This window comes from Orbicella franksi, chromosome 4, assembly GCF_964199315.1.
Source record: "Orbicella franksi chromosome 4, jaOrbFran1.1, whole genome shotgun sequence".
Taxonomy (NCBI): domain Eukaryota; kingdom Metazoa; phylum Cnidaria; class Anthozoa; order Scleractinia; family Merulinidae; genus Orbicella; species Orbicella franksi.
The window spans coordinates 15,029,991-15,056,239 of NC_138148.1; the positions used below are offsets into that span (position 1 = coordinate 15,029,991).

General features: G+C 39.6%; 1 protein-coding gene across 3 annotated transcripts; it reads right to left on the reverse strand.

Annotated features, from left to right (window-relative positions):
• Positions 1-281: 281 nt before the first annotated feature.
• Positions 282-26,240, reverse strand: LOC145483535 (CDAN1-interacting nuclease 1-like). 3 transcript variants are annotated; one of them, XM_081462064.1, is made up of 11 exons: positions 25,412-26,240; positions 25,061-25,106; positions 22,279-22,343; positions 21,702-21,762; positions 21,389-21,467; positions 20,757-20,839; positions 8,084-8,133; positions 7,386-7,453; positions 7,247-7,312; positions 3,384-3,489; positions 282-2,413 (listed from the first exon to the last, which is right to left on the reverse strand). In XM_081462064.1, the coding sequence occupies exons 1-11, from the start codon at positions 25,501-25,503 to the stop codon at positions 2,278-2,280; spliced, it is 852 nt and encodes a 283-aa protein (XP_081318190.1). In that variant the 5' UTR covers positions 25,504-26,240; the 3' UTR covers positions 282-2,277. The 3 variants fall into 3 exon arrangements, with proteins under 3 accessions (XP_081318190.1, XP_081318191.1, XP_081318192.1); XM_081462065.1 differs by having other exon boundaries at positions 23,874-25,106; positions 25,412-25,464; XM_081462066.1 differs by lacking the exon at positions 25,412-26,240 and adding an exon at positions 23,874-23,978 and having other exon boundaries at positions 25,061-25,107.
• Between the last annotated feature and the right edge of the window lie 9 nt (positions 26,241-26,249).

The following is a 26,249-nucleotide window of genomic DNA, read 5'->3' on the forward strand; positions in this document are numbered from 1 at the left end:
ATCCAGAGGGGCCCTGCTAAATACAATTTCTAAAAATATAAAACGTCTAATAGTATAAAATAGTTATAAAAATAGAGTTAAAAAAAAAACTAACGTCTAGTAGTTAAAATAGTTATATAGTTTAAAAAAATTGAAACGGATTACAAGCATGAACTGGTAGGGAAAAAAATAGATATCATACATTAGGTGCTATAAATAAAATGGGCTTTGACAAGATTTTTAAAAGAGGAGAGTGATACAGCTTGTTGGATTTTACAAGGTAGTGAATTAAAAAGGGCTGTGATTCATCTTGCCCGCTCACGGAGCTAGCCATATAATAAGGGGTTTTCTTGATTTCAATTTATATGACCTATACGAGTTTCATAGATAATATAATTGACAACCGCCATGTTGTTACGTTACGCTATTGTTTCTTTCTTTAATCTTTAATCTTTAATCATTATTTATACACGGAAAAAAAAAATTCATCAAGTGCAATAAATTCCAATAAAATGTCTAAGATCCTAAACCTAAAATTCTAATCCTAATATCATATTAACTTACAACAATATTCTACTTATAAACCTGATTTCCATGAATGCCGTGTGTTTAAAAATTATGATAGAGAAAGCGTTTAAATTGATTTAATGAACCAAACTCTCCCGCATTTCATCCAAAAAAGAAATTGTACCGGACTGGTAGATTGAAACTACACTGTGGAATTTGTCTGTGGAAAACATTTTTTTCCGCGGTCGGGAGTAAACACGTTGCCAAAAGGCTTCTGATAAAGACGAGTTTTTGATCCTTATCCAAACAAAACACAGCGAGTGCTGTCAAAGTTGTCACTTCAGCAAGGAACCTTGCGGAGACGTCATACGTTGCTTGGATTCCAGGTCTAGGTCTAGGTCAAGGTCTAGGTCTAGGTAATTACTTCCTGGACTGCTGTAGTAGAGTATATATAGTGAATATAATAAAAAGAGCACCAAAACCGGAGTACGAGAGTGCCGCGATTTCAAGGGTGAGTGTTGCATGACAGTTTTATTCATTTTTAATTCAGCGACCGAGGGCAATCAGGAAAAAACTCTGACGACTCACGAGCAAAAATGTGAGCTGGTTCAAATTCCATAAAAGCCGCCTAAAAAGCATTAAAGCTGGTGGCGGCCGAACGGGAGCGAGAGTTTGCACTCTTGTCTCGATCTCTTTTTGCGATCTCGAGTTTAAGGTTTTCCTGGATGGTTGCATGGTTGGATGGTTTTAGTACGTGCCGACTTTAAGTTCATCATCGCCTTACCCCAAGTCCAATTTCTGAACAAACAAACAAACAAACAAACGCGTATTTCGATTTACCATTTAGGATTTCAAACATCTGCATCTGTTTTCATTTGCGCAAACTGATTAATGATTTGGAACTGAATAGCAACCTTCGGAGACGTTTTATGCTTTGTCATTTTATCGTAGAAAAATTACTGTTAGCAGGGTTATCCTTCAGTTTAAAATATCAGAGAATATAACTTGATAATCTTGATATCAAACCCAAAACTCTGAAGAAAGAGCTTCAAGATAACAAAATATATTCTACCGTGCAGCGTAAAATAGGGTGTTCAGATATCTGGGTCTCTCTAGAAGTAAGTCGCTCACCCAATCCATTTGCTGGGCCAATAAACCAGATATTATTTCAGTCTTAGAGGTTCCCTTGTCCCTAATCCACTTAAGAGGTAAGAATTAAACTGCCCTCAAAGCCCTCATAGTGAGCAGAAGTGTATCGAGAAAGGCAGCTTTTCCTCTGTCCATTGTTCTATGCCAACACTGCCTGGCGTTGTTTGTTCCTGGAATCTATTTACGTCGCAATGGCGCTTCAGTTAGGATCCACGTAAATCCAAACTTCACAAGTTTAGATATTTTCTCTGTATCCTTTTCTTGTTTCTGAAACAGTATTCTCTTTAATACAGGAAGTCGCTGTAAACCAACACGACGAACCAAGCCACGGTTTTTCAACGAAAAAAAAAAAAAAATCCTGGAAATGCACCAAGTGTCACTAAGACGTTTTTTCTGTTGTACTTCTCTCAACATCGCCTTTTTTTTACAGTTAAGTTCTTTGCCGTTTTAATAGCCCTTCATGCCATGCTAGTAAGGGTGACATCCACGCGCGGCCGTCACCCTATCACATTCTTCTCGCGAACCTCGCGAGTCAACGCTCGTTTTATAACAAAGGTTCAGTTCAAAGGCGGACTAACCTGGATTTCTTTCCATTCTACATTCTCAGAGTGATCTCATTTTCTTGCCTCGTACTCCGGCCCGTCACGGAGTTTCCAAAAGAGATTCCAACGTCACGATGTCCGTAGGAAAGTCTTCTTTCAAAATGATTCCTCGTTCTCGGTTGCAATCCAGTTCATCTATGAAGCCAAACCAGTAAATTACCATGCCTGGGCCAAACCTGGAATATAAACAGAACCATCAAACTGTGAATTACTGACAACTGATACGTTAGGCTGGGGTAACGCTACGTTATGTCATGGTGCGTTACATTACATTATGTTACATTATGTTGTTATGTTATGTTACGTTACGTTACGTTACGTTACGATTTTTTGACACGAACGGAAATACGTGAATGTAAACAGCATTCATCATTTCTTAGGAGCACTTCCAAGAAAGATGACATAGCTTAAGACAGAAACCAATATCAAGTTGGTGACACCACCTCAATCCCTTCAGGTGCGAAATACGGAAGAGGTTTCTCTTGCCCCGTCAAACTGGAATGGGCTAGTTCAGAGGGTGTGTTTTTTAATGTGGTACACAAAACGACAGTTTTTTTTTGGTTGGTACAGGTGGGGTGAGGTATGTATTTTAAAATCTCAGCGGTACATCCTATTGCCGAACTGTTTTGCGGAGAACTAATTCTACACCATAAGCAGTCCCGCTTTTCTCCAATTTAACGTGCTTGAAAATAGCCCTGTAATTTCCCTGAGCGTTATCCCTACAAAGGAAATGGGAGACTACAACGAATCCCACCGAGGTCAAAAAATTTATTCCGGCTTACGTTGTATGATCTCTCATTTCCTTTCAAGGGCTAAAGCTCAGAAGTTCAGAAAAAATTTACTAGTTTATCCTCCAACACCTTGAAATAACATCTTCTATTTCAATGGTGCGTTGTGCAGCTTTTCATCCGTAAATCAACTCACCTCTTTTCTCTTTGTTCGTCAAGGAGTGAAATAAACGCAAAATAGTAAAAAAAAAAAACCATGAGCGCCAAGGGCCAAGACGCGCTTTTTGTACCTTAGCGTTCGCGCTGTTATTTGTTTCCTGTTGAAGCTACTTTTGCTCTTCTTTTTTGTGTTTTAGTGTTACTTCCCTTCTTGCTTGACGAACTAAGAGTAAAGAAGTTCAGCTTGTCTCTCATTTACCTGTTCCAGTAGCTCCAGAACTGATCTTTTAAATAAGTCTGGTGATTATACTCGTCGCCAAAGGACGCCTTGCTTTCAATCCAGTTCACAACGAAACCATCAACAGCTGAAAAGAAAACAAAAATATACAATCAACTCTCTCTGTGATAGGCACGGTCGGAACCAGAATCAACAATCAGCCTTGAAGATGTGTCTACTTTAAATGAAGTAGAGGTAACCTAACACCAGTACTGACGTGAACAAATGGCGCGAAACACCATCTAAGTGCATTATGGGATTGCATTCCAGTCCTCAAACCTAACTGAGTAGTCAAATGAAATGATGCCTAAACTTTTAAAAAGTTTCGATGCGAACGTTTGCGCACGGAGGTACTGCAGACAACAGGGGCGGATCTAAGGGAAGGGTGCAAGGGGTGCGCACTCCCCACTGAGATGAAGCGTTCTTCTTCGTATTCGCTTTTAAAATTTGTTTACCTCACCAGTCAGTTACGCCATTCCTTAGTGGTGCACCCCTCCTAAGAAAAATATTGCATCCGCCCCTGAGACAGGAGTTTGGATTAAACTGCGCTTAACAGTAGCTTAAGATCAATTTAATTCATTGCCAAACACGTCTGTAACTGACCTCGTTTCTAGTTGCGGAGCGTTACGGGTGAACAGTTCGCTAAAAGTACATTCACGCCTTTTGAAAGGTTTTGTATGGTGGCAAATATTGTTACGTTTGATCATCTAGATCATCTTTACTGCGGTATGCCATTGCACTTAGATGCAGCAATAGGCCACGTTAAACGTGGCCTATTGCTGCATCTGCTGAAAACCGACTCAACATTGATAACAATAGGCATTGTTGTAAGACCTAAAATTGGCCTTATATGGTCATTCTGAACAATGGCGGTATAAGCTGCTGCATCAAGAAAACCGGCTCAACATTGATAACACTAGGCATTGTTGTAAGACCTAAAATTGGTCTTATATGGTCATTTTGAACAATGGCGGTATAAGCTTCTAAATGCCGCGGGAGCTTTTGAAATTTCCGATTACCATACGAGCGCGAAATTTAAACGATCGGAAAGACTGAATGGAAGACAAATTCTCTCGAGGGGAGATGGTATTGGTATAATCCTGTCGGTGCAAATAGTTGCGGTGGGGTGGCTGGTGGGGTGGCGGTTGTACACATGTATTTAAAAGTGAAAGTAAAAGCTGCCGACAAGTAAGGCATCTTTTTGCTATAAAATTGTTCTAACCTGGTAAACTCATCACGCGTGGGAGTGAAAGTGAAGTTCGCATTTGGCTAGATTGCGAACAGGCTCTCTTTCGCTCTAAAACCCATAAGATCAGTGTAGGATGAACGCGAAAATAGCGAGCGCGATAATCGAGCGGCAAAGCTGCTCGCTTCGCGCTCCCGCTGTTTCCGCGTTCGACCCACGGATTGAAAAGCAGGAGGAGAGACTGCTTTCGGTCGAGCATTCGGCCACAGATTAATAGCTCTCAACAGCGCTTCGAAGCTCGCGCATCTTTCCTCGCCGACCGATTGATGTCCACAGCGATTTCCAGCAGAAAGAAATCAAAGAGCAAATAATTAAAATTACAGACGCGACGTTTTGGGTAGCGTTTCTCCGCTCTTTAATAATTTCCGCTTTACTCTCAACGTATTCTTTGCGAATCACGACTCCACCGTTCTAGATTTGTTTACTAAAATTGAGTTCATTCAAATGCCGCGCTTCATTCATCAGGTTAAGTGTTCTTTTATTAGCGTGCATGAAAAGCATTATCCCCGCCCTCTCCCACTGTAGGAGCCAGAGGGAGGACAGGGAGGAGGCAGTGCGAAAAAAAAAAAATGTGTAAATGAGTGTTAATGGATGTAAATAAATAGGTTTCTGATTATAACCTGCTTGAGGATTATTCATTGCGATATTTGCTAACACGTTTTAAAATGTGTGCGCTCTGCTAAAAAGTTAAAACTCTTCGATACCTTATTTCATTTCCAGACTGATAGTTGGTCTACAGAAAAGATCACACCTTCGTTTGCTGCGAGCTTGATTGAAAACAACGGCGCTCTTTCACAACTGAAAAGTCACACCTCGTTTATAAATGCCGCGCGCTCGACTGAAAACAGCTGAGTCAAAATCTGGACGCTCCGCGTACACTAAAAGAATTGAAAAAGAATAACTTCCATAACGATTGCCAGGTTTCAGAGAAAGATTTATACGCGCAAAAACAGATTCACGCATTCTTCACTCTAACCACCGCGCGGTCGACTTAATAAAAAGCAGAAAAGTTCTAACGCCGCACGAATGACAGACAAAGAATGTTTTCAGCAGCATACCTATTATAACGAGTCGGAATTAGAATAGAAAGGGATTTAAACCGGGGGTTGTATTTAGAGAGACGTGGTCCGAATGCGACACATGTGGATAATTAGTTTTTGAATTGTGATCACGTCGATGCGCACAGCGGCGGTCAATTTTGCCTTGCGGTACACCGGTGAGAATTGACTTTACGAGAGAAAAAATTACGCTGCCCACCCCCAAGTGCAGCTTAATTGTTCATCCGAAAGTTTTCCGAACAACGGCGACGATTTTGGTTTGGCTTCGGACAAAGTCCCTCAGGGCTACCAAGAACAAAAGGCTATTCATTTTTGCTGAAAGTGTGATGTTGAGCCGGAACAATAGACCATTTCTTGATACGTGGCAGTTTTCTAACGAGGTTCCGGGGCTTTCGGGACAAACGTCTACATTTTGGTGCTGTTTTCTTTGTATCAAAGTCTCTTGGGAAATGAGGGACAGAAGAAACTTACCAGATTTGAAATTTTGTCCTGAAAGCCTCAGAGCCATGTTAAAATATTGATGTACCGAACATGGCCTATTGACGATAATATGAGGCTGTGAGGGTGACCTAACTTTTTCCTGATAAAAAAAAAAAAGAAATTTCCCTGACCAAATGAATACACATGCCCTTACAGCGGTCCTTTCCACCCATTTATTTATTTAAGACTGATAAGTTTTCAACTAAACAAATTCGCCTTCGTCATTAAGAAAAAATATCACCGAGATCACAGTGACCTGAATGTCTCTTCCAGTCTGCAATGGTAGTGTTATAATGCCAATTTTCCCTGACTCAAAATAAATTCCTTGACCTTGAAGTATTTCTTCCTGACCATTACCCGACCTGTGGCAACCCTCTGAGATCGCATGTTTGTCTTTAACACCTAGCGCACGATGCTTACAAACTACTTTTAGGAATGAAAACAAGAATTTTTCATTACGACTTTACCACGTGCCAAATGGGTTACCGGTTGTTTAGCCCCCAGGTCGATTAGCGCCTTGCCGCTTAGTCCCCAACGATCAACCCATTGACACCTAGAGCTTTTTGGCAAAAACGCATTTTTTGGATAATCTTGACATTTTCAACCTGGATATAAGCTAAATTAGCTCCAATCTACTAAAATAAAAAGCCATTGCAACATGACAGCATGCCTGTCTTCCCACTAGCATCGCCATTTACGTCATTTTTGCTCTGACATGCGCAGAAATCAGAATTTTGAGAAAGTGACCAACGTCTTTTGGTTCTTTCTGTTTTTTTTTTAAATTTCAGTTTTTTTCACCTTTCCTTTTTCTCCACTTATCTTTTTGCTGCAGTAGTTGACCTTCTTCTGGGCTTGCTTCCAGTTCAAGAATTCCCAAGAGAGCTAAACAGGTTCTTACAGTTTAGGGTATTAAAATGGCAAATTTCTGCCAGCAGATTCTTAACCCACTAGATTCTTACACGTGGATTTTTACTGTACCAGCCCATTTTAAATTTAACCACTTTCGCTTGTTTGTCAACACAGCTCAAGAATTTCTTCAGAAAAACATTGCTCACACTTACCAATAGGGATTTCTAGTTTGCAGTCTGGTGTCTTGTCATACCCGCGACTTCTCATGTCATCCTCACCTTTCAAATGAAAACACGGAAAACATATTAAAGAATCGAATACGCACAAGGTTTCAAACAAAGCCATTCTCACCAAGGAAAGGTATGCCACGATTTTGAAGTCTCTCTCGGAGGATTAACTCATATTCATAGCCAATAGATCTGTAGCAACAGTCAAGGAACACTTGTGTTTCACTTTTACATAGCATAATTGTCCAGTTAAAGTTTTCTTCTCATACTATTTTTAGTATTATGAGGCAACTTGACTTTATTCTCACGTGTTGTTAATGCTGCTTTTAAGAAATAGAGAACCTTTTCCGAGAAATCATGCTGTGGGAACACGAGCCGAAAGGCGAGTGTTTCCACAGCTTTTTCGAGTTCTCTCAAACTTCCACGAATGTTTCTACAACTTGATAGAAACACAGAGAACGTTTTCTGTCTTTTAGAAAACGCTGCGACGAGCAAATGTAAAAAATTTGTTTACTTTGATCATCAAAATGTAAAATCTCTTTGCTCGCGCCATCATCACGTCAACAGCTCGTGCTAGTTCTGTGTTTCTTACAAGTTACCGAAACACGATTTTTAACCAATCAGCGCGCGCATTGTTTTAGGGCTGTTTTCTAAATTTCTTTATTTGTCTGCTGGAGGGCATACTTTTCAAATATTGCCTTCAATCACGAGAACTTGTCTAGAAACTGTTATGAAGAGGTTGACAGGTTGAGAGGAAAATGCATTAGGTAACTTCAAGCCGTTGTTATGCGGATTGCTTTTGCTTCCACGTGTAAAGGATACCGTTTTATGTTGTCCATCAAGGGTCCATAGTTTGGATCATTGAGTATACACTGAAAGACACAGAGAAGCTTAATTTGTCAACTTGTTTAGTTGTTGCTATACAACAGCAAGTGAGTGCTACCATGTGGAAGCTTCACAAAATAGCACGGTGAAACGGTGGATCAAAATCAAAAGCCCTTTCAACTAAACCAACCGAAGCCCCAGCCAAACGATCGCAAAATTTCAAAACAACATTGTTGGGCGCAACATGTCGCGCGCGTTTGGCTTCCCTGTTACGACGTGTTGGGACGTACAATCGAGCCTCCCGTAAGCGACCAACCAAAATGTCAAGTCTACGTGGTCACTTACGGGAGGTGGTCGCTTACGAGAGCTTGGACGATACTGGGTCGAAATTGTGCCTCATCAGCATATGGCAACTGCAGAGACTTACCCTGTGTTTTAAATGCTTTATTCATGTGAAAAGTCAATTCCGAGAGAAAATTCGGTACTATCAATTGAGAAATTTCCATCTCTTGTACTACCCAGGAATGCAATAATGTTACAACACCTTATCATCCAATTTTCGCTCTATTATCTGTCACGGGAGGTTTAAAACAAAAGAAAATTTCAAACTTTTAGCTTTAAAAGTACAGTGGTCGCGGTCGCTTACGAGAGGTGCTCGCTTACAAGAGGTTCCAAATATAGTGATTTGACTTGGAAACTTTTGGTATTTTGGAAAACTGGTCGCTGAGGAGAGGTGGTCGCAACCGGAGGTTCGACTGTATACAGTTCTGTGTTCTGCAGTACTAAAACTGGCCGTTAGTGTTTAAAGAAGCAATCATAATTGCAACCAGCATTAACATTAATATTAATAGTTTCGCTGCAACAAAAAGCAGTGATACGTTTCGTAGAGTTTACAAATGTTTATAACTATCTTTCAAAGTCAAGCCCAAATCCGCCCAATTCCTTTCAAGTGTCCGTTTATGGGAGCTTAAAAACAAAGGAAAAGTCTAGATCGTAAGCCCTCCAAGTGTCCGCGGCCGCTCACGAGGATGTCCGCTTACGGCAATGAGAAATAGGGAGTTCAAACGGGATTTTGTGACGGTGGTCGTAAGCAGAGCTGTCCGTTTACGAGATTGTTCTTTAAGAGTGACGTTGGTCTTAAAACACGTCGGAGAATATCTAGAAAGGCGGCAAAGTACACTAAAAGAGAACTAAAAGCAGGACTGTCGTGTCAATTATCTTGTCAAACTTCTGCTCTTATGGAGTACGTACTAATACAAAATGCATGTCTGAAACACAGTTACAAGTCTCCAAAATGAATGCCAGTAGAGCACATGTTCTTCCGTAAGTTATCGAGGACTCGCTTTACAACACAAAGTTGTCTGTACGGTGTTTCATTCTAGAAAACACCCAGACTATTACAAAATTAAAAGCAATAAAACTAAAAATAGGATTCAAAGTGAGAATACGGTTAGTATCCATGGTGAAACGCCGTGAAAGCGTTGGTTGGCTTGCAGTCTCACGTCATAGTCATATGGAGGCATTTTCTCGACCAATCGCCGCCTGTTGTGTCAGTTTGAACCTAGGTTGTCGTCAGCTCAGCGCGCTCTATTACGTCACAATGGATTCAGGTATAAAAGGACGCGCGTTGACAAGAATCGTCATTTTCTCGGCGTTGTCTCTTGCAGGGTTAACTTTACGACGCTCGCTTGGCAATTTAGAGATTATGGGCTGCGTATTCAGTAGAAATGAAGCTTTGAGCTTCCGGAAAAGGAGAAAGGTGAGCAAAGTTCAAATAAATCTGAACTTTTCTCAGAATTCGTGAAGAAGTAGGGCTTTTCTACGACTGTTTGTTCAAACGGTTTTTATTTTAAAAAAAAACCCGTTAGGCTTTGTGAGGTCAATGCACACGCCATCCAAATTTGAAATTAGCGCGACATCTGGGACGAAAATGTTTTGCTGGCAACCTAGTGACTAAAATAAATTCAAACCCAACGGTCACATCCGCGTGCAACTTTTCTTGAACACAGAACAAAAGATACGTTCACTGCATAAAACAAAACCGTCTGCATTTTGATCACACCAAATAGATAATATTTATTACGTCTGCCTTCCGTAGTAACATTGTTCAAACATCATGGACTGTATTTAGAGGACGCTACTCTTCTTAATAGTTTACGCACAGGGAGCACACGATCTTGTTGAGTAGGAAGAGAGTTATAAAGGAATGAAAAGAATATACAATTTACCTTTGTCTACTGTTGTCATTTCTTACGCGACAACCACTACCTACAAGTCCTACGTAACACTGTAGCGCTAAACTCGTACCTAAGCATTCCGGCCTGCGCTGTGCAAAATTTTTTTTTTGGTTTAAATGGTCTGGATAATAGCAAGCAAGTGACTATTTTTAAGAAATGGACAACAACTTAAGTTTAAAACAAGACATGTTTCGATCGTTCAACGATCATCTTCAGTTGTGAATTCGTTTACAAGTTCGGCTGAATTAATACAAGTAATGGCAAAAAAGAAATGGACAACAACTTTAAGTTTATAACATGGTTTTGGTTTACATATAACATTGACAAGGGAGGCAACTCATTGCCCAAACGTTTTGAACACAATCCGAATATTCGCTCGAATCTCTAAATTGCGTTGCTTCCACGAAACCAAACAAACGCAAAACGAAGTCGAAGGATTTTTCTACAACTTGGCCGAATTTGTTTTCGAATACTTTCACGACAGTCGGAGAATTTTAGCGTCTTTTGCAAAGTTTTTTTTCTCAAATCGCTTTTCGCAACATGATCGTACCGTTGAACCGGTACCAATTGCGTCATCCAGCACGCGCCCAAGATCCCCTCTATCTCCCACACATGCTTTTTTGACACGACAAATCTTTACAAACCCCTCCCCCGGTTCGCAGTTTTTCTTGCGCGTCCGAAGTCGCCCGATCTCCGCACGGAAATGAAATGTCGCGGGTAAATACCTGAAGCGTTTTAGCGAGATTCCGCGTTTAAAATTGAGAGCTGAGAGTTGCCTCCCTTGTCAATGTTATATGTAAAGCTAAAAAAAAATTTTTTGCAGAGCGCGAAAAGGCCTAGGTACGAGTTTAGCGCTACAGTGTTACGCAGGACTTGTAAGCAGCGGTTTTCTCTGTAAGGTCGCGTAAGAAATAACAACAGGAGACAAAGGTAAACTATTCGTTCTTTTCATTCCTTCACCTACTCTCTTCCTATTCAACGCGATTGTGTGCTCCCTGTGATTTTATCTTAAATCTAAATTTCCAGCTCATAATACTTAGCTCTTATTAACCGAGCAGGAAGTCTGTATGGGAGAATCTTGAGGTCAAGATTCTCCCATACAGACCGACTTAGCTCGGTTAATAAGATGTTTATTATATGGCAAAGAAGAAAAATTTAAATCGTTTAATGAAACAGGTTTGCTGACATTTTGCTTGCAAACGGAGATGAGCTTAACTTAAACCTGCCGAAATTTGCTCGTCCTCTTTCCTTTTTTTTTTGTCATCAGGCTTTTCGGCACTTCCATAAATGATTGAGAAGAAAATAAAAGAAAACGGTGAACATTTTTGTACTTTAGTTTGCTACTTTTTCAACGCAAAATGAAACCGGTCTAGATGCCGATCTAGATGGGAAAATCTAGACCACGGTCAATATCGATTTTAGCCAATCAAATTCGTGAATTCGGTAGTTCCCAGTCCTTGTGAGACACAGCCATATAATAAAAGGCTTATACAACGCTCCTTCGTCCATTAAAGTGCTGACGTTTGCAAATTTGTTTCTCGATCCTTAGATACCAAAGATACACCATGGCCGTGAACGCCTTACAACATCTTTATATGGCGGTCACCTCGTCAAAAAGCCAATAGAAAATTACCCCATACCACCTAAAAAAAAAACCGAAAATCACCCCACACCATCTAAGGGTGTCACGAACATCAAACATATTTATGAGAATATTCATCAAGAATATTCCTTGCTTGGCTTTTTGACGGGGGGGAAGAACTTCCCGGACGAGGAATTGGTTTTCAGCAAACCAACATCGACGATGAAAGGTATCCACTTTACTTAAAAATAATTTATCTTATCTGCCAGGAGCTATTATTGAGAACTAAAACTTAACCGCACGCCTGAGGGAGCCTAGATTTTCTATAAAATACTTTCCGATGTGGTTTTTTTTTTTTTTTTTCAATATCTTAAGTTGAGTGCTCGTAGCTCGATGAACTAAGCGCCGAAGATCCGCTTGTGACAGGCTATGTCCGCAATTATCCGTAATTGTACGAATCTTAGTTATAAACTGTTACTTACACCACAAAATACACCAACAGGTATTGAGCCTGCGTCTGTTTGAAGCACACCGGTCGTAAGGCCTAAAATTATTTCATTATTTACAGACAGCTGTTAATAGCTAAGTCTATCTGTTGTAATATTTCTTGCTCTCTGAAATCGACATTAATGTTGCTATGTGTGGTACTTCTTTTAGCAATTCCTGAAGTTCTTCCTCAGCCAACTGATACACCCAACACTGTACTTGGTGATTGTACGAGCCAGGCAGGTAAACAATATCACATATAAAACATCAATTTAACAAATTGACGTCAGATTTTCATGCGTCTGTCCTGTTATTGATGATGAATTTGTCATAACATTGTCAAAGTAGCTGTGGATCCACGAGGCGATGGCCGAGTGGATCCGCAGACTAATACTATCTGTTATCGTTTTTTACGATAACAGATTGTCAAATTGTCCGCTCTCGCTCGTTGACGCATCGCATAAATTGTAAATTCATGTGTCTGTCCGCATATTGACGATGAAAATTAGCCAATGAGCGCGCAGGAACTTCTGCAGTTATCGTAAAAAAATAATTTTTTGACATTGATTACTAAAATCGCGCTGAACTTGTCAGTTAGCTGTAGAAATTTAGCTCGTGGTTATCTTTAATTTGTTCATTGTATTAAGCCTCAACTACGCATTTTTATGTCCTTGTAAGTACAAGCATTGACTTTGCTAAGTGTGCATGTAGAACTATTTCTTGCTGTCAGAGTACTCATACTGTACTTATCGTGTAATTTTACTTCTTTTTTATCCATTCCAGTCATTCATGAAGTTCCTGAGACAATCCCAGCCTCTGTCAAGCTACCGGATTGTCTTACTTATGAAGGTAGATATAAGTAAAAAGAAAAAATGCATTCGAATCTAGTGACCCATCAGGCCGGTGCTTATCTGCGCCCCCACCCCCCCCCCCCCCCTCCTCCGCCCGAATGCGGTGTTAGTCCATCACAGGGCCACCACCAGTATCTGATTTGCATTCGTGAGATGCTGCGAGAAAAATACCTACTTATTTTCATAAGTAATTTCTAACATTTTATTTGCCTTAATAGGTCTTCATGAATATGGCTTCCACCTTTTTACGGTCGATTCCAAAAAATACTGTACCTCCGTCGAGAGCTCAGAGTAAGTGCTTCGTTTTTTATTTTTTGTTTTCTGACCTTGCTAGATGATAATGGAGATATTAATTTTATTTGATAGCCCAAGGAAATTGTAATTGTAGTTGTGTTAGTCAGAGCTACTAAGGAGCTTAAGCAATGACGACGGCGACCCCGAGGACAACGCCTAGTAAAAAATCAATTTATATTTTATCATTAAATTTCGCAATTGTCTAGATTTATTCAGTGCGCCTATTGGTCTCAGAACTTGCTCAAACTAAAATTGTAATGCCAGCGTTTAATTCCAAATGAAAATGCGAAAAATTAGCCGCCGTCGTTCGCGTTCTCCAAAATACGCAGAACTTAGGCCCGGGTCAAACGCCGTACTTCACATGAGCCGAACCCAATTCAACCAATTAGGCTCATGTGAAGTTCGGCGTTTGACCCAATTAAGTTCGACTGATTTTATTTGGAGCGGCCGAGGCGTTCTTCACGCCTGGCCAGCCGTGAATAACGCCTGAACACCGACTTTGGGTCAAACGGCGATCGTCACATGAGTCAATCCAAACGCATAATCAAAGGTCTAAAGGCGCCATTTTGACCTTACCTTGAAAAACTACTGAACAAGACCGCTTCTGTTATTTGTTTTGGTGTAGCAGATCGGTTCGCCTGAATTAAGTTCGAAGTTTGACTCAAACAGGCGTTCTTTTAATTATTTGAGTCGACCCAAACTGTTGAGTCGACACAAACTGTCATTGGGTTCGGCTCATGTGAAGTACGGCGTTTGACTCGGGCCTTAGTTATTTCACGTTGTTGTTGTGCAGAGGACGGCTAAGAAATGTAACGCACGTGCACCGCCATTGTTTTGCTCATTAAACCTTTCGTTTGGTGACGTTCTCGTTGCTGTTACCGTCGTGGTTTGCTTAAGCTCTCTATTGGTTTACAAACAGCCAATGACAAAAAAATCGATTTGTTAAGAGTTCAAAAGCTATTTCCCGCTATAATTTCATATAATTGCATTTTTTTTATTCATTCCACAGCTACATACCAGAGGCAATAAGTTGCCTGATTGGTCAGGGCAGGTTTGTCGTTGTATACAAACAAAAACTTGGTCACACTGCATACCTGCCCGATCAATCCGCCTATGCCAGGGATCTTTTTGACACTCTGTGTATCCGGTAGGTTTTCAGTTATGTGAACTTTTCAGTTATTTTCCATGAAATAAATGTCTTCACTCAAAACCTCTTCTACCCCCAAAGGGCGATCTTTGTAATGTAAAAATTGTCATTGATTTTAACGCCACTTTTAAACGAAGAATATAATTGTAGCATAGTTAGCTCTGTGATCATTTTCCCCAAGTTTCCTATCTTAAATTAGACCAATTATAAATAAGTGGCTTTACGAATTAATTTTTTCAGCGACATGCATGTTTTTTTATATATTGTAATACTGAGCTCAGTGAATGTAATGGTCCTGTGTCCAAGGGACTACTTCAAGAAACCCGCCAAAAAACGGCTTTAATACTTTATTAACTTTGTTATGTTTTTTCCTTATCTATTTTACTCAGGCTTGGCGAGCAACTATTGCGTATTGTATTCTACAATCCCTCTTGGTATGTTCAGGTCTGCATTGACCTACAAAGCAGGAGAAGTCGACACTTTTTTAGGTGAGTGTCTAATTAAGTTCAAGGCCTTCTTATAATCCTGAAGCTGGCACCACACTGACCCACTTGAGTACACGAAACGAGCAAAAGTAGCTACAAGTAGCAAGGAATGTGCCAGTGAACGTGTTGGGCAATGCATACGCTTCTATGCACATACGATTACAAGTTATATGTAATTGCAAAGTTTCAATGTCAGTCATTTGTTGACAAGAACTAAGTCAAATTGCTGTTCATTGTACTAACACATCTTCACTCGTATGAACGTGTTCTGCTTTATATAGTGCGTTGATATTAAACTTAAGTGGAAACAAAACGCTGCGTTTTCGTCAATCGTGTCATTTTTGTTCATTTTGTTTGGCGAAACCTGGCATTAATCGTTTAAACTAAACCATGAAGTGCAAATGAAACCAATCAACCTTTTTATTTGTTTTCTTTTCATTTCAGCGTGGCAGCGATGGAGAAGTTTGTATTCACGCAGAATCCAGTTGAACCCGCCAAACTGACAGGTAACCATTATTCCACAGATTTTTTTAATCATCAATGTTTCTTTTCCTGTCTGGTAACAGTGACTGTGTTCATCGAAGTTATGTCATGCAAGTTTTAAAAAGGCTGCCAATTTTCTCATACCAGCACAAACTTTTTTAGTTTACGGACAAACGATTTTTATTGACAGGTTATCAGGCACTTTAATTCACTGAATTATACATTTTAAAGTATATATAAACAATAGCCTCCATTTGGCGCGAAAGTATGCTCGGATATTTGTCCGCGGACATTATCTGTTCCGAGAAGCGAACAGTTCACCAAGAGCGTAGATCTAGGAAAATTATGAGCTTTGAGGAACAGTTAACGTCCAAGGACAAATATCCGAACATATTTTCAAAGTCAAATGGAGGCTATTGTGTTTATTATCCTCTAAATATTTTTCGCAACACGTGCACTTTTAAAAATTGCGGAATATTCTCGGATATTTCCCAGTATTAGCTATTCGGTCACGTGACGAGTTTAGACCAATCGCGCGCGAGCGAATTATTTGATAAATTATTTACTACATAACATTTTATTCAGGTTTTGCTGATTATTCTACTTTCAAGTTTTCCCGGACAAATAAAAGTGTAACTTCTTGGCCTGTAATTAATCTAAATTGTACAAAAAAAAGATAAAAAATCACAAGACACAGTGGCCTGTAAAATTCTTATTTAAGTAAAGTAAAGTAAAAGTACAAAATAAAAACCAACTTAGTTTTTGGCAGTAACATTAGAGAGTGTACTTAGTTTTTGAGTTGAATCCTTAAGGTAAGGCTAGAATAATAAAAATATGAGCACGGGTGTGACAATTCTAATGAAGAGTTGCTTGAAAAGTAATACCTACAACTATCTACCGCCTCAAATTTCTGAGCAGAATTCTAATCCAGTACGATTCCTTTTATTCCTGGCCAAAATATTTTGTTCGTCGGAAACAGAGCTTATTAAAGTTGTCACCCCATGTAATCGAAACAAACTGTAATCTATGAAATTTATCTAAGAAAACAGCCATTCACTGTAATTTATAAAGTTCATGTCTTAGGAAATTAACTGCTACATGTAACTAAGGAATTCAACTTCGTTTCTCCACCTTCCTAAATATACTAGTAATTTTATAAAAACACAGCTTTTTGCCTTCTCAAGTGTGAAATAGGTTTGATTATTTATAATTAAAGCTGAAATCTGTTTCTGAAGTCATATCTTATAGAGTATTCTCCTTTGTTATTAAAGTTTAACTGACTGATATCGATGTTTCAAATAAACTTGTTCAATTCAGGTGAAATATTCATGTGTGTAAATCACGAACTAATGAGATGGCAAGTACATCAATCTTGAATTTAAATCATCTTTTCAATTCTTTATTTTTTCAATGTTGTATGACACACGTTTTTTCTTTAAATTAATAAATCATTTGAAACAGGAGAAGTTGTTTGTGTTGTCTTTGTTCTATATGTAATACGAAAGAAGTTAGGAGTGCGTTTAAAATAGTATTAAGGTGGCTCAAAACAGTTTCCAGCTGTTAGATTTTGATGGGTCATTATAACCACTCTTCGTCACTTGATGCTACAATCATGGTATCAAAAAAACTTCCCAATCATTGGTGAACACGTTGTTATTATTTTTGTGACACAATAGGTTACCACAGCAACAGTATGACCTGCTAAAACACCCTTAATTACAGCTTTAGGAGCTTATAATTAAATCACGGCACGGTAAATTTTTTTTATTTAATCTTAATAAGCTGAAGACGCAACTTTTGGCAAAGTTTCAAAAAAAATCTGTACATATGGTAACTGCGCAGACTTACCCCATGTGCCAACGGGCATCTAAACCGTGTAATAACTTTTAGTGGCCACAAAAATATTTAATAAGCTTTCCAAAGTATTTATTTAGAGTCAGGAGCCATAATCGTGGACGGAGACCGTAAGTCTTGGGATCCGCGCGCACCCATGGCACCCACGAAAGAGGCCTCTGCGGAGGAGAGAGGCGCGCACCCATGATATGGGACAATTGTGCTATTTTTAGAACAAACTGCGCCATCCTGACGTCATATATCCGCGCGGATCCACGCACATGTCAGAGGCTCTCGCGTAAATGCAGTAGCGTTGCTTGATCAAACGGTGAGAATTGCGAGATTCTCTTGCAGATTTTTCACAGTGATGGTAGTATGACAGTAAGGCAGGGAATAAGAACCAGGGCTCTTACATGTAGTTTTATGCTCTGAGCTAATGGAAAAGGTAAGTTTTTCAGGATCGAAAACAAGACTTCAACTTCGCGCTGTGAAGGAATATCTGCTCGCGCTAGTTGAACGAGTACGATTTTGCGTTTGTTCTGTAAAGTAAAGTTATGCAAGAAAACTCTTTACTCTGGTATCGAGTTAATTTGTGAGTTTCCCAAACAAAGCTTAATCATAACCAAACCCTGTTTTTGATAGTTTCTCATTGTTTCTGTTCGTTTGGCGAGTTTGCAAAAGTTTTTGAAAGGAAAGTCTGACGCGTACATTAAGTAGCTCATTTGCATAGTGCAGCGCTTGAACTTTCAAATCTGAGTCGGTGTTTTCAATTGTCAACAAATCTTGACGAAGATATCTTTCGTTGTCTTTTGTGCTGAGATGCTGCAACAATTTTCACCAACGCCAAAAGGCTACTGACATCATGTGTGTTTCTTTAACATGGTGAAATTTTAAACTGCGAAAATAAAATAGACAAGGAATTTTGATAACTCAACCAACGAAATCGAAATCGTTATTCGAGTTGATTGAAGAAAGCGTCATCGCAACTTCGCCGATTATTTTTGCTGTATTCACATATTTTCAGCGAAGCTTTTAATATGTTCTCAAACATTTATCAACCTTAAACATATTTAAAAACTAGAGATATTATATTATGTAAGTTTTCACACGAAAGCGCGGAAGTCCAATTTGTCATGTTTTACTGACTGTACAAAACACGCATCGGCGGGCGCTCTTATTCATAGACAATTTATTGGATTTTTACACAAACAAAACTGAGCAGCATCTACATACAAACTTTATTGTCACTTATTGGGCCTTGTTAAAACATCAAGCGTTGCTTACAATTCAGGCGAAATTCAAACTTGCAATTATTTTTTTTTTTTTACTTTTCGATCGCCATACACTCTGGCGAAATCCTCGAGAGCGTGTGGCAAGAGGAGGGAAACTTTGAAGTCCTGAAACGCTGCTATATCCAAATATATCCAACTAGTTTTTTGCTGTGTTATGGAAAAGCTGTTAATCTTCAACATATGTGAAACTTAGAGTGGAGTAATGTGGAGCTCTTGTAAAAGAAGCAGCGGAACACAACTTGGTCAGTGATTTAAAGCGGGACATAACTAAATTGGACACTGTCTTACTTCACTCAAACTGAAGCAGCTTACGACGAATATACTGAAGTAAAATTCCAACAGACATGAACGTATTGATTTGTGGACCAAAAGCATCAAACATTTCGGGAATTTCGGACGCCATTTCCCCGCGCTATATCCGCAGAAATCCTCGCAGCATGTACGCTCGTGTGCCGCAAATGATCGCGCAATTTGTTCTAAAAAAAAGAAAAATTGTCCCATATCATAGGGACAGCCCCAATACTAGAAATGGCACGCGCTTACGGTCTCCGTCCCCAATTATGGCTCCTGTTTAGAGTACAAGTTTCACGATTTTTATAAATTAGATCTTTAATGTTGTCTAAACGTTAGGGGGAACTGAACATCAACTACTAAGGATTACTGATGTTGCTGATGATTTACATGTTAACTGACTAACTGTTAACTGTTTTTGAGTGAACAGTAAATCAGTTCTAATTTTCTGTAAGACATTTTTAAAAGGTCGTCTCTTTTAAGACTGATAGAGTACCGTGTATGCCCATTTTTCTTTAAATTTTTAAATGTTTTACTGATTCATGTAAAAAGTAAATTTTGAAAAAATATCCGGTACTTCTCAATGAGAAATTTCCATCTTTTGCACTACCAAGGAATGCGATAATATCACAACAACTTATTATCCAATTTTTGCTCTACTTTCTATCAAGTGGTCGCTTATAATTACGAGAGGTTAAAAACAAAAGAAAATTTCAAACTTTCAGCTCTAAAAGTGGTCGCGGTCGCTTACGAGAGGTGGTCGCTTACAAGAGGTTCCAAATATAGTGATTTGACTGGGAAACTTTTGGTATTTTGGAAAACTGGTCGCTGAGGAGAGGTGGTCGCTTACGAGAAGTGGTCGCAACCGGAGGTTCGACTGTACTGGGTTTTGTTAGCTCAAATTTGAAAATGGTCAAATTTTTCATGCAACATTAGTGGATGTTGCATGATGTTGTACTCATTTGGCCAGGTTCGAGCAACATTGTTGCGCCAGGGCATGCGTTCTAGTTCGATTTGCAACACGTCGAAACAGGGTTGCCAAACACGCGCGCAACATGTTGCGCCCAACAATGTTGCGTTATGTTGTATTGAAATGCTGCGATCGTTTGGCCGGGGCTTGCAAATACTGGGCCAACAACGTAGTGATATGTTGCATTGAAATGTTGTGATCGCTTGGCCGGGGCTTGCAAATACTTGGCCAACAATGCAGTGATATGTTGCGTTCAAATGTTGTGATCGTTTGGCCAGGGCTGCAAATGCTGGGCCAACAATGTTGTGATCGTTTGGGCGGGGCTGGCTGCAAATGCTGGGCCAACAATGTTGTGATCGTTTGGGTGGGGCTGGCTGCAAATGCTGGGCCAACATTGTTGTGATCGTTTGGGCGGGGCCGGCTGCAAATGCTGGGCCAACAATATTGTGATATGTTACACTGAAATGTTGCGATGGTTTGGCGACCTTTGGTCGGGGCTTGAAAATAATTGTTGCCAATGGAATGTATCTATGCGTAAAGGCTTAGTTACAAAACCATTGTCTGTCACCATGATTATTAAAGGAAGACACATTAGTCATTTGTTTAGTCCTTGCTGTTTTGTTTGTTCCCTCATGCATTCATTGATTCACTTGTTCCCTCATTCGCTCATTCCCTCATTTGCCCATTTGTTCATTTCTTTATTGCGTGGTTACATATACCTGGTTGACTTCATTAGCAAGTGTCTTGTCCTCTATAAGAGAAAGAGGGTCTTTCATCATCTGACTGACGACACCTCTTGGAGCTGTTATATTATAGAAAATATAATGTAAGTAGTAATCAGCACAGAGCCAAAAGAGACAGAAACACACTTCTGCATGCAGTTTACCATATGAGTTCCTTTCCCTCTCCCTCCCTTGTTCAACAACAAACGTGAAAGATCAGTTCATCACTTTAGCAGCCTTTTTGCTCACAGTGGTTGGGCAAATGTTCCCCCCTCACAAAATATCCTGGTCAGGAAATATCACCCCCAAAAAGGTCTGTGGCCCACTGACTGACTGACTGACTGCCCAACCGACCAACCGAGGGAGCTAGTGACTTATTTCTTCCAATCTTACTGCTATAACTCCATCTAGCTATGCTATCACTCATTAGAAATAAAGTTTAACATAACCAACCAAGTTGCAACAAAAAAATAGTCAGAATGAATATTTACAGAAAAAGTGGTCAGCATCATTGCCCTTCTATTACTACTGACTTCACCCTGCATTACAGGGGAAATTAGAAGTGTTACATAATGTACAGCATTTACTCAGAGGTATCAATACACTGACAGCACCTCAAGGCCACTTACAATTTTGTCCTTCATAACAAGTATGGGAAAGATGCCTTTCTAGAACTATTCTTGCCAGAAGTGAATGAGACAAATCAACCTGAAGATTCAAAAAGCAATAATAAAATTACCAGTAGCTAACTACAAGTAAAAATGTTCACAAAGTGTAACATTTCTCAATGTGATGACACCAGTTGCTTTTTAGTCGTCCAGTTATCTCACGGAGGCTATCATTACAGCTGAATTGTAGAATCCTGCTCCCCTGGAAAGGAGGAAGTAGCCATGGAAAACCTTATAGCCCTCCTTATCTTCAACAACTTATTAAAATCATTACCTCCTCAGCAATCCTTAATAAAACAGGCTCTCCAGAGTCTTGAGCTACACCTGCCAAATATCTAAACACAACATTGAAAAAGTAAGGTTCCAAATAAAATCATTGATATGTTATTAATATTTTTCATATTCTGTGCACTGTTTCAGAAAATATCCATACTCCCCCCACAGAAGGGGTTGGAATTTTCTGAAGGGTAGGGGTTTGGTAAGACCAAAAAATATAAAGAAATGTATGAAGCTTAATCAGAATTGGGGGTGTCTTAGGGGGTGTCTTGGGGGTGCCTTAGAAAAAAAATCCCTTTCATAGGGGGGGGGGGGTGTATCAATATTTCTAAAACTACTCATTCATGCAAAGCATCATTGAACTGAATGTTGGCATGATGGCGTTAAGGTTTCCATCCCTTGAAGGTACAGAAGACTTCCGCTCCCAAGGTAACGGGAATAAGCCCATTGCAATCCTGTATATATAGAGAATGTGTACATTGTCCTCAAAATGTCATTAATACTTTGCTGATATTAGAGAGTACACGTAGCCAAGCACAATATAAATAATAGTTTCAAGGGTTCTAAATTCAAACCTTTTATAGTAATTCTCCATCACATCTGGCTTGTGGTGTTTATGATGGTTTTTTCGTGTCTTTTTCTGCCAAAGAAAAATAATTAAAATATCAGCAAACAACATGAAACACTAACAGTTTGTGAAGATCATGAAAAGTCTGAATTTGCAGTAGTACTGTTTCTTCTTTTAACAATATACATGAAAAAAATTACTCGATTCTGATTGGCTGAGAGCAGTGCAGTTCAAGTGTAACACCAGTGCAAATTGCACATCGTAATTCTAGATTATGATTGGCTGAAAGAAAATAGGTATTTTTCTAAGCCAATGATTTCGCATAAAATGATGACGAAAATTTAGAGCGGAAACTTTGAAAAAAGTTTTCTTGAATGAGAAAAAGTGGCTTCAAGAAAGATCTTCCGGCATTTCCCCCACGCAAATTTTTTCATGTTTATATTATTAATAAGTAATCATACAGTTTTTCTCCTTCAATTTGGAATTAATTAGCACTTGTGAGTTTTTCAAAAAGTAAAGTAGTTTATTAAAACTCTCTTGCAGTAAAACAACTGAATTAACGAGTACATTTTACAATCTTAAATTATCTAAAGTACAGTAATTTACAAATGTAACAGTGGTACTATCAATTGAGTCACAAAAAATATTTAAATGTGACCGAAGTGGGTCATGCAATTTCAGCTTTTTGAAAAACTCACTCATGCAAATTATTTCCAAATTGAACTCAAAACCGTATGATTACCTATACGTATTTTTATAAATCAAATAGTACCTTAATATGGTGTTTACCTAACTTGGGTTTTCAACTTTTTGAGAATTATGTTTTTAGACATACTAAGACATAACTAAAGGAGGGATGATGGGCTAACATGGCCAATGTTTGAATGTTCTAACAAGGAACATGCTTTACTCTCACAATGGTTCCCATAAGTATTGTCTAGGTAACAAAACTTCCAATTTCAGACCAGTAGTAGAAATTCCTCCAGTTAACTAAAGAAGAGAGCTACACAAATGGCTACTACATGTAAGCTGAAATGATAAGTGAACAATGATGGTGATTTTTTTTTTTATTGAAGTGCTTGTAAAAACCAGAATGTTAAGGAAAGGTAACACAGAGGAAGGTGCAGCAGCCAAGTGGTCAAGATGTTGGATTCCAGCAGATTGAGAGGTTTTACTGTTTCAAACCTGGGGTGGATTCAGGAATTTAGAGTAGGGGGTTCAAGACATGGACCACCAAAGGTAGTCCCCTGTAAGGGGGTCCAGTGGCATCCTAACCTGGAAATTTTTTAAAATTGAGGTCCTTGGAAATGGGATTTCCAGCATTCTGAGGCAAAGTCAGAGTGTCTCATTACTTTTAATTGTTTGATAAATTGATTGATGGAGGTGGTTTTCTGTTCATAAGAAAAAGCACCTGACATTGCATTATATTGTTAAAGTGGTCAATTCCTCCATAGACAGTACTACAGAAAACGAATTTGGGTGCCAATGCAAATGTGCTGACAACAGGCTATTTTGTTTTCTTGGGCTTGAACAGCAACTTTTCTCATTCTGTTATACATGTCTTCTTCTGTTACCGTAATAGCACAGAAATAAGAAAATTACCTGAGTCACACTTGCCATATGGTGAAGTCTGATTTAGGTCCTCTTCATATGAACCCGGTCAACTGGGCTGGCTCGGTTTCCGAGATCTCGCCTCGTCACTCTTTCCTTTGTAAGAATTTCGATGTGTTCATATGAGAGGCCAGGCTGGCCTAGTTACCGGTAAAAAAGGTAAAGTCTGCATTCGAGCCGAGTGGCCCATCAGGCCGGAGCTTATCCCGGTTTCTGTAGCATGAAGCGACTAGGAGTATTTCTACTCCCCCCTGGATGGGATGCTAGTCCATCGCAGGGTTACCCCCAGCATTAAGTTCGCCGGTACCCATTTATACACCTGGGTGGAGAGAGGCACTGTGAGAGTAAAGTGTCTAGCCCAAGAACACAATGCAATGTCCCCGGCCAGGGTTCGAACCCGGACTGCTTGATCCAGAGATGAGCGCACTAACCATGAGGCCACTGCACCTCCCACACGGGTAACTGGCCCAGTTACCGAGATCTCGGGTTTTGCGACCGAGATCTCGGTAACCAGGATGAAAATTTTCCTATATGAACACTCCAGCCCGGGTAACCGGGATGAAACTTTTTAGACGAAATAGCTTCGCTTTTGCAACATAGCAGCCAAAATGGCATAATTTTTTGCTTGTATGTATTTCCAATTTAGGAGTAGGCGAACTAGCTTTATTAGTAAAGTTACAAGAGTCCACAAAGCTGTGACAGCCACGAACGATACAAGTTTATGTTCCACCATTTTGGTTGTGTTTCTTGGATTTTTTCATGGTAGACCGGGCTAAAATTTCCCATGTGAACAGACAACAAAATTTGTCTCGGTAACCGGGCCAGGGGCCCATTTCTTGAAAGCCCTGGAAACTTTTCGGGCGCATAAAGCCATAGCAAAATCTTGAACCTTACAATTACAGAGCTGTTTTATTCACATATTCTTAATATGAAGAGAAGTTCCCTTCATACAAGAAGTTTCAGGCGTACACACTTCTCCGTTTTTAGATACAGATGGCTTTACGGGCCCGAAAAGTTTCCGGAGCTTTCGAGAAACGGGCCCCAGCCCGGTTACCGGGCTCATATGAAGAGGCCCTAAGTTTTGTACCTGGATACTCAAACTTCCACAGAACAATCCTCCCTTTTTTAGTTTTATTATTATATATTTTTTTTTTTATATGTCTAAAACTTTGACTTACTTGGTAGTCCTGTGAGTATATACTAACAAGAGTGTTATATGTTACACTGAAAAATAAAACGCAAAATACAAAATGTGAAGTACACAAAACAATTTCGGCTAGATTGTAGAATGCCGGGCCAGTCATTTGCATCTCACTGAATTTGAAGCTTCGTTTTTAGAGGCATTGAGAGATATGTTAATAAGTGGCCCGGTATTGTAAAATCGCTCCACAAATTCAAAGACTGTTCGAGTTTTTTATCTTGGATTCAATGTAAAGGATCGGTAGTTTCGAATTTTAGTTTTTATTTTGCCGTGACAAATTTTATTTTGCCGTGACAGATGTGGGCCACCGTATTTATACCATACTTACCCAGGAAACTGCAAAGCTATGGTCTTCAAACAATCCCGAGAGCCATCGTTACGCATCATTGTTAGTATCTGATTAAAAATTTCCTGCTTCATGGCTAAAACGCTCAACTAGCTAAAACTGTGAAAATTGCATCAATCTAACCCGGTCTGAATCGACCCATTTGCCGCCAAGAGACCAAACGAAAATTTGGTAACCGCGCGATTGATTTGTTCCCAGGACTGCGCCAAAGAACCTGCCACCACAGGCAGTCCAAGCTCAAGCACTCAATCCAAAGTTCAAGCCATCTTGCGTAATAGGCGAAATTTTTACCCGGTACGGGGAAGGAGGGGGGAGGGGTGCTCTCTTATATGGGCTCTATAGGTATGTGCGGCCCAAAGGGTATGGTTTTTCAGCCGTTTTGGTCATAAATAGGGTATCGATTTTGGCCATTTTGGTCTTATATAGGGTATAGTTTTTGTGCTCTAGTCTTGAAGATGAATTGGGTATGTTGTTTGGAAGAAGCTACTTTTTCATCATTATCGATAAGACCATAAGCAAAAGCCCTTCAAAACTTATGTTTGGGGCAACTGTGTCAGCCGCAGTGGTCATAAGTAGGGCATCGAGTTCTGGGTCTGGTCATAAATGGGGTAGGGGAAAATCGCAGACAGTTGGTCATAAAAAGGGTTAGAGGCTTAGGGAGCGGGCTTCAGACCCCCACCAAATTTTTCTGGGAGTATTCCCCGGGAATTGTTAAAACTCTATATGGGAATATTTACGATCGGTTTTTGGAGATACAAATACTAGACAACGCTTTATAAAAAACGTTTTATCTTACTTCTACAGTGCTCTGGTCACTCTT

Bases quoted from the DNA above. Each gene is read 5' to 3' on its own strand.
- LOC145483535 (XM_081462064.1), bottom strand. From the start codon at position 25,503: ATGAAGCAGGAAATTTTTAATCAGATACTAACAATGATGCGTAACGAT. The intron at 21,763-22,278 runs GTTTGAATTTAG...TGTTGTGTTTAG, and splicing joins ATGGAGAATTACTATAAAAG to ATATTTGGCAGGTGTAGCTC. The intron at 7,454-8,083 runs GTATCCTTTACA...CTGTTGCTACAG, and splicing joins TTGATGGACAACATAAAACG to ATCTATTGGCTATGAATATG.